This window comes from Primulina eburnea, chromosome 10, assembly GCF_022965805.1.
Source record: "Primulina eburnea isolate SZY01 chromosome 10, ASM2296580v1, whole genome shotgun sequence".
NCBI lineage: Eukaryota > Viridiplantae > Streptophyta > Magnoliopsida > Lamiales > Gesneriaceae > Primulina > Primulina eburnea.
In genome coordinates, this window is record NC_133110.1 from 16573778 (window position 1) to 16582361 (window position 8584).

Sequence of the window (8584 nt, forward strand, 5' to 3'; positions counted from 1 at the left end):
AATTCAAAACTCATAGGCATTTAAATCTACAAACAAGTCATGTAGCTCCAACTTGTTCAGATCTTTTGAAACTCTCATAGCCATTGTCTTGACATCTCATTCCATGGGTAAAGCTCTCATCACCTTGAGTGTCACTTCTCTATTGCCAAGTTCCTTTCCCAAAGCTGCTAGTTCATTTACTAAGCTGTTGAATCGCTCATCAAACTCGCTTAGAGTTTCTCCAGCTTACATCTTGAGATTTGCAAAATTTTTCATTGCCACAGACATCTTGTTTTCCTTTTCATGTTCATTTTCTTCACAGATTTGGATGAGTTTCTCCCAAATCTCTTTTGCTGTAGGACACATTTTGATTTTGCTGAAGGTATTCTTGTCAAGTGTTTTGTAGAGAATATCCTTCGCAATATTGTCTAGATTTTCTTTCTTCTTGTCCTCGCTTGTCCATTCACTTCTTTGCTTTTCAAGCATTTGTGGTGCACTGATAAGTGCAATTTATTGTACTTTTATTACTTGTTTTTAACTTGGAATTTTGTGATTCTTGAGCAGGTTTTATTTGATTTGTTGTTGTTTTTGTTATTGTAGTTTGGAAGCTTAGAAATGAGAATTTGGAGTAGTATAGTGATGAATTAGAAGGTGCAAAGGATTTTTCTGCCGAAGCAGCACCGCACCCGCGGTCCCTCCTAGCACCGCACCCGCGGTCTCACATGTTTGAAGACTGATTTTTGTTGCGAAGCACGACTGCACCCGCGGTCCTACTTACACCGCACCCACGGTAATGCACAGACAGAGTCCGGAAATTCTGAAACTTTGGTGTGCTGCGCATGGGAGTTGCTGACTTTGATGTTTTGCGTATAAGATTTGTCTAGGACTATAAAAGGCCTCTATTATTCATCATCTAGGTCATAGAGGAGCAAAGGAAAAGGGTGGAGGCTACAAAGAAGAGATTGAAGATCTTGGGAAAGTTCTTGCACAATTTTGGACAGAAATTTCATTACACTCCAAAACTCTTGTTCTAAGTTCTTCTTTCTTTATTTTTACTCTTATTTGATATGTTTTGTTTAAGATTCATGTATTGTTGTGTTATTTTTATTATGAACTAATTTTTATTTCTAGAGGAATGATGGAACAAAACTAGAAACCATGTGTTGGGATTTATGATTTATGCTATATAAGTTTTCTTATTGTTCATTTGTGTTTTTCCAATCTTAATGCTTTCAATTTATTGGCCATATCTTGAATGATTCTTATGTTTATAAATTATCACTTGGAAAAGGGAATTTATAAACAAGAAAGGGAAAAATACATCAATGGTATTTATATAGTTCGGGAGGACATTTATTTCTATTGAAGCCATAAAAAGAAGTTAGTGCTTATTGTGTTATTTAATTATAGATTGTTGATGGGGACGTTACAATCCTTTGTTAGATAATTAGTATCTACTTAGCACTCGGGAGAGGGAGTAGATAATTATAGAATTCTTGGCTAATGAATAAGAAGGACATTTATAATATAGCTACACAAAATAGCACATGGTGGATAGTTGCGTGAAATCGGACCTCTAGATCTTTATTTCCATTGATGTTCAACTTTGTTTGGTAATACAATTAAATTTATTTTCAATCTAGTTATTGAGGTGAACAAATCTGTTAATTGAATATTCTAAATAAAATCGAGACTATTTTAATTACAAGCATTAATATAAATTTAGAAATACATTTCTCGTGGGATCGACACTTGTACTCAAAATTACATTTTACTATAACTTGACGTCGTGCGCTTGCTAGCAATCAAGAAAACACGCAACAAGTTTTTGGCGCCGTTGCCGGGGAATGTCAAATTTGAATTTATATTAGTATTGTTACCAATTAGTCTAGATTTTAATTTAGAGCTGGTTTTATTGTACTACATTGAACATTGATTTGTTTATTGTCTTTGTTTGACAGTGCATGCGAAGATCGCAAAATCCTGACTTGCTTATCTTTGATCCTGAAATCGAAAGAACCGCAAGAAGATTAAGAAAGGCAAGAAGAGAAGAGATTCGAGCAATGGCTGAAAACAGAGATAATGAAAATCCACCCCCTGCAATTCCCATCAGAGATCATTTTAAGGCCGGTACTGAATGCTCATTATTCGGGCATAGCACGAGGAACTATTAATGCAAATAACTTTGAGCTCAAGCCTGCATTGATAAACATGGTTCAACAGAATCAGTTTGGGGGAGCCGCTACTGCAGATCCTCATTTACATCTCAGAACATTCCTTGAAATTACTGACACAAGTACAAATAAATGGTGTTTCTGATGATATAATTCGATTGTGTTTGTTTCCTTTTTCTCTTAGGGACCAAGCAAGAGGATGGCTCCAATCGCTTCCTTTGGAGAGTATTACTACATGGCAGGATTTAGCAACCTAAGTTTCTTGCAAAATATTTCCCACCTGCGAAGTCTGCACAGTTGAAAATTGAGATAAGTACTTTTAGGCAGACTGATTTTGAGCAATTATATGAAGCATGGGAAATGTATAAGGAGTTGTTGAGGAGATGTCCAAACCATGGTTTTGAAGATTGGGTACAGATTGAATTATTTTACAATGGTTTGAATGGACAAACAAGAGGCACTGTTGATGCAGCAGCTGATGGCACAATATTTGCCAAATCACCCGATCAAGCATATGACTTGCTTGAACAGATGACCAATTAACAGTTATCAGTGGCCGTCTGAAAGGTCAGGAGTAAAGAAAGCAAGCTGGAATTTATGCCATAGATCCTATTACATCACTCACCGCTCAAGTTTCAGCTTTGACAACTCAAATTGCATGCAATGAATAAGGCTAGTACATCAGAGGTTGAAAATGCATCGGTTGTTACTGAAGAACCACATATTCCTGATGAGGCTCATTATATCAACAATAGGAATTTTGGTGGCTATGGAGGATATCGAGGTAACCCTCCCCCTAACACTTATCATCCTGGTTTGAGAAATCATGAAATTTTTCATATGCCAATAATAAGAATGTGTTGAATCCTCCACCGTGTTCAATACATCAAAGGGGGAAGGTAAACCTTCACTTGAGGATTTAGTTGGGACATTTGTTGTTGAATCTAATAAAAGAATGGCTAGGACTGAATCTCGTCTTGATGGCATGGAAACTCACATGGGAAATATGGGTGCCACAATGAAATAATTGGAGACACAGATTGGTCAATTGACTAATGCATTGAGAGATCAAAATAAAGGTCAATTTCCAAGTAACACTGAAGTGAATCCAAAGGAGCAATGCAAAGCTGTAACTTTGAGAAGTGGAAGAGAACTTGAGGGTAAAAATTCCAATGAGAAGGATGAAAATGAGATAACTGTTGAAGAAGTTGAAACTGAGGGATCCAAAGCTGAAGTTGTAGTTGAACAACCTCCGGTATTCAAGCCAATTCTTCCATATCCACAGAGGTTCAAAAAGAAGAAATTGGATGATCAATTTGCCAAATTTTTGGAGATTTTCAAGAAGATTCATATCAACATTCCATTTGCCGATGCTTTAGAAGCAAATGCCAAACTATGCAAAGTTCATCAAAGATGTGATGTCAAAGAAAAGGAAGTTGCATGAGTTTGAGACAGTTAAGTTGACAGAAGAGTGTAGCGCCATACTCCAAAGAAAACTACCACAGAAACTCAAAGATCCAGGGAGTTTTACTATTCCTTGTGTTATTGGTGGTTCTAGAATAAATAAAGCTTTATGTGATTTAGGTGCCAGTATTAATTTAATGCCTTTTTCTATTTACAGGACTTTAGAGCTTGGCGAGGTGAAGCCTAGCACTATTACCCTGCAGCTGGAGGACAGATCACTTACATATCCACGGGGTATAGTGGAGGATGTTCTGGTAAAGGTAGACAAATTTATATTTCCTGCTGATTTTGTCATTCTAGATATGGAAGAAGATCAGGACACTCCGCTTATCTTTGGAAGGCCATTCTTGGCCACCTGGAAAAGCTTTGATTGATGTGCACAAGGGTGAGCTTACATTGAGAGTAGGTGGAGAAGAAGTCATGTTCAACATCTACAACACAATCAAAGAACCAAATGAGGTAAGTACTTGTAATAGCATTGATGTAATTGATTCATGTGTATCTCATGTTGGTGCAGGTAGATTGACAAAAGATTCCTTGGAGAGATGCTTGTTGGAATCCGCGTCTATACTGGATGAAGATGATTGGGACGTGCAAGAGGAGTTACTTGCTCTCGATACAGTGCCTAAAGAAAAGATTGATGTGCATCATGTAGAGCTACTTGAAGATGAAAGTATAGAGGTACCAAAAGTATCCCCTGAATTGAAGGAACTTCCAAGTCACCTTTGTTATGCATTTTTAGGTGAAAATTCAACATATCCGGTAATCATCTCTTCTTTACTTACTTGTACTGAAAAAGAGAAATTGTTGAGGGTGTTGAGGGAATTTAAATCTGCTTTGGGATGGACAATTGCTGATATAAGGGGAATTAGCCCTACTGTTTGTATGCATAAAATCTTGATGCAGGAGTCATATTCACCCTATGTTGATCATCAGAGAAGGCTTAATCCAGCAATGAAAGAGGTTGTGAGGGCTGAGGTATTAAAATTGTTAAATGCTGGTGTTATTTATGCTATATCTGATAGCTCGTGGGTTTCACCAGTACAAGTAGTGCCTAAGAAGGGAGGAATAACTGTAGTGAGAAATGAGAGCAATGAATTGATTTCAACTCGTCCAGTGACTGGTTGGCGAGTATGCATAGACTACAGGAAACTGAATGATGCTACTAGGAAAGATCATTTCCTCTTCCCTTTATTGACCAAATGCTTGATAGAGTTGGTGGTTATCATTATTATTGCTTTCTAGATGGTTATTCAGGTTACAATCAGATTGTCATAGCACCGGAGGATCAGGAGAAGACTACCTTCACTTGCCCTTACGGTACATTTGCTTTTAGGAGAATGCCATTTGGATTGTGCAATGCACCTGCTACGTTTCAGAGGTGTATGATGGCCATATTTTCTGACATGGTTGAGGAAATAATGGAGGTTTTTATGGATGATATTTCTGTGTTTGGTTCATCTTTTGATCACTGTTTGCAAAATCTGATGCTTGTTTTGCAGAGATGTCAAGCGAAGAATCTAGTTTTAAATTGGGAAAAATGTCACTTCATGGTTCCAGAAGGTATTGTGCTTGGCCATAAAATTTCGGCTAAAGGAATAGAAGTTGACAGGGCCAAAGTTGTGGCAATTGAAAATCTTCCACCACCAAAGAATGTTAAAGGGATCAGAAGCTTCTTGGGACATGCTGGGTTTTATCGTCGTTATATTAAAGATTTCTCTAAAATTACTAGACCTTTATGTAATTTGTTAGAGAAAGATTCGACATTTATTTTTGACGATGATTGTTTGCAGGCGTTTAACAGGATCAAGAAAGCACTGATTTCTGCTCCCATTATGATAGTACCTGATTGGAAGGAGCCATTTGAGCTTATGTGTGATGCTAGCGACTATGCTGTGGGAGCAGCATTGGGACAGAGGCGAGACAAGATGTTCAAGGCTATTTACTATGCAAGTCGTACACTTAATGCAGCCCAACAGAACTATACAACTACTGAGAAAGAGATGCTAGCAGTGGTGTTTGCATTTGACAAGTTCAGAACATATCTTATTGGCACTAAGGTAACTGTTTTCACTGACCTATGCAGCTCTTCGCTATTTATTTGCCAAAAAGGATGCCAAGCCCAGGTTGATACGATGGATACTCCTACTTCAAGAATTTGACTTTGAAGTCAAAGACAAGAAGGGTTGTGAGAACCAGGTGGCAGATCACTTGTCACGACTAGAGCTTGAAGAAAGAACTGAAGGTGGAGCTATCAACGAGTCGTTTCCAGATGAACAACTTTTCAAGATAAGTGTTACACATCCGTGGTTTGCAGATATAGCTAATTTCCTTGCTGCAGGAGAATTACCTTCAGATTTAACTTATCATCAAAAGAAGAAATTTCTTCATGATGCCAAGTTTATCTGTGGGACGATCCGTTCTTGTTCAAGAGATGCGCTGATCAGATAATCAGACGATGTGTAGCAGAGGAAGAAGCGGGTATGATTCTAGAGCAGTGTCATTCCTCACCCTACGGTGGACACTTTGGAGCATCTAGAACAGCAGCTAAGGTATTACAGTCAGGTTTCTATTGGCCTAATTTATTTAAAGACAGTTATACTTTAGTCAAGTCATGTGATAAATGCCAAAGAGTTGGCAATATTTCTAGACGACATGAATTACCACTAACAAATATTTTGGAGGTGGAACTTTTTGATGTCTGGGGTATTGATTTTATGGGTCCATTTCCATCCTCTTTTGGTCAATCTTACATTTTACTTGCTGTTGATTATGTGTCAAAGTGGGTGGAAGCAATCGCCACCAGTACAAATGATGCTAGAGTTGTTGTTAAGTTTGTCCACAAGAACATCTTCACAAGATTCGGAACGCCTAGAGCCATTATCAGTGATGAAGGTACGCATTTCTGTAACAAAATTTTAACTCACTATTGGCCAAGTATGATGTGAAGCACAGGGTGACACTGGCATACCACCCGCAAGCTAATGGGCAAGCAGAAATATCCAACCGAGAGATCAAGCAAATACTAGAAAAGACCGTGAAGGACAAACCGGAAGGATTGGGCGATCAAGCTAGATGATGCATTATGGGCGTACAGGACTGCATACAAGACCCCTATTGGGATGTCACCGTATAGGTTGGTCTTTGGGAAAGCTTGCCATCTACCTTTGGAACTGGAGCACAAAGCATTTTGGGCTGTCAAAAAGCTCAATTTTGATATGGGAGCATCGGGAGAGCAACGACTGTTGCAGTTGAATGAGATGGAAGAATTCAGGAATGATGCTTACGAAAATGCCAAGATATACAAGGAAAAGACCAAGAAATGGCACGACAAGCAGATTCTTCGACGAGACTTCGAACCAGGACAACAGGTGTTACTATTCAATTCTCGACTGAGATTGTTTCCTGGTAAGTTAAAATCACGATGGTCTGGACCATTCACAGCCGAAACAGTGTACCCACACGGTGCAATTGAGTTGAAGTGCAATGATGGACGGACTTTCAAGGTGAACGGCAAAGAGTTAAGCCATACTATGGAAATGAAGTAAGGCACCTTGACAACATTCATTTGGGCGGATCAACTTGATATAGACTGATGGTAGTCAAGCTGATGACGTTAAACCAAGCGCTTATTGGGAGGCAACCCAAATTTTTGTTTTCTTTTGCATTTTCATTTCGATGTTGATTTTATGTTTTTGTATCATGTTATTTTTTTTTGTAGTGTATTTTTGATATAATGTGTGCTTATATCTTCCTAAAATTTAATGAATCCCAATTTTTTTCTTTTCAGGACTGAAAATTTGAGACAAAAAAATATTTTTGACGAACATACACCGCACCCGCAGTGCTAACATACGCCGCACCCGCGGTCTTGCAGTGTCGAACAAATGCATGAAATGCCGAACATTCACCGCACCCGCGGTCTTACATACGCCGCTCCCGCGCTGCACAGCCCGAAGAATCAACGCACCCGCGGTACGCCTAACACCGCAACCGCGGTCAATTAAATTGAAAATTGCGCTGCAGCCCCGAACGTATACCGCACCCGTGGTGCTTATATACCGCACCCGCGGTCGCGCTTTTTAAAGACTGAATCGGGCAGAAACACACATAAACGAAGAACACTTATCACAATTCCCTCTTCCATTTCGAAATCTTCAGTCCAACAAACATTCTTCACACTAAATTTTTATATTCCTTCAACAAAAGTTACCACTCCAAACCGAAAAAGCTTCATTCATTCCATCAAATATCACATTCCTTTCCACCAAATTCAACATCAAACCTAGGGTTGAAAAGGGGCTCGAAAATTTCTTCAAGAATTTGAAGGAAACTTTGATTTTGTTCTTCAAGAAACAATTCAACACACCTAAGGTGAGCAAATTCATTGCAAATTTGTTGATAAATTCGAAAATTGTTGGTGATAGTTGCTTTGGAAGAAAAATTCATTTGGTGAAGCACATTCTTAATTTTGGGGATATTGTGATTGATTGTTGTGTACATTGTTGAGTTGTGGATATTGTGAGTATAAGTTTGGGGGAGTGCAAGAATCCTTGTATTTTGAGAAGTGGGTTGAAGTGAAGTTGTTGTTTGAAAGGTGTTTGATACAATGCCTCCAAGAAGAAAACAATCTAAGGGTGCATCATCCTCATCAACTGTGAATTACGATGCAAGTCGGTTTTATGATGAGAAGGCGGAGGAGCAATATGGCAAGATTTTGAATAGAAGCATTATAAAAGAAAGGGGATTTGATCTTAGTGCCCCTCATACTGAAATTGGAAAAATGCTTAGGGCTCGGCAGTGGGAAGAATTTGGCAGGCAGCCACAAGATGCTGTCATTTCATTGGTGAGAGAGTTCTATGCTAACCTCAAGGTTAGGTATGATCGGTTGACGGTGTTTGTGCGAGGAAAATGGGTAGCCTTTGATGCACATACAATTAACACGTTATATGGTATCCCTGCAATCA

The 8584-nt window shown here is 38.7% G+C and overlaps 1 protein-coding gene across 1 annotated transcript; it reads left to right on the top strand.

Annotated features, from left to right (window-relative positions):
- The first annotated feature begins 6739 nt into the window (after nt 1–6739).
- LOC140842942 (uncharacterized) lies at nt 6740–7165 on the top strand. Its single transcript, XM_073211148.1, has one exon. It carries the CDS (start codon nt 6740–6742, stop codon nt 7163–7165), a length of 426 nt encoding a protein of 141 aa, XP_073067249.1.
- Nucleotides 7166–8584: the final 1419 nt, after the last annotated feature.

Coding starts and splice junctions, on each gene's coding strand:
- LOC140842942 (XM_073211148.1), top strand. CDS start 6,740: ATGTCACCGTATAGGTTGGTCTTTGGGAAAGCTTGCCATCTACCTTTG.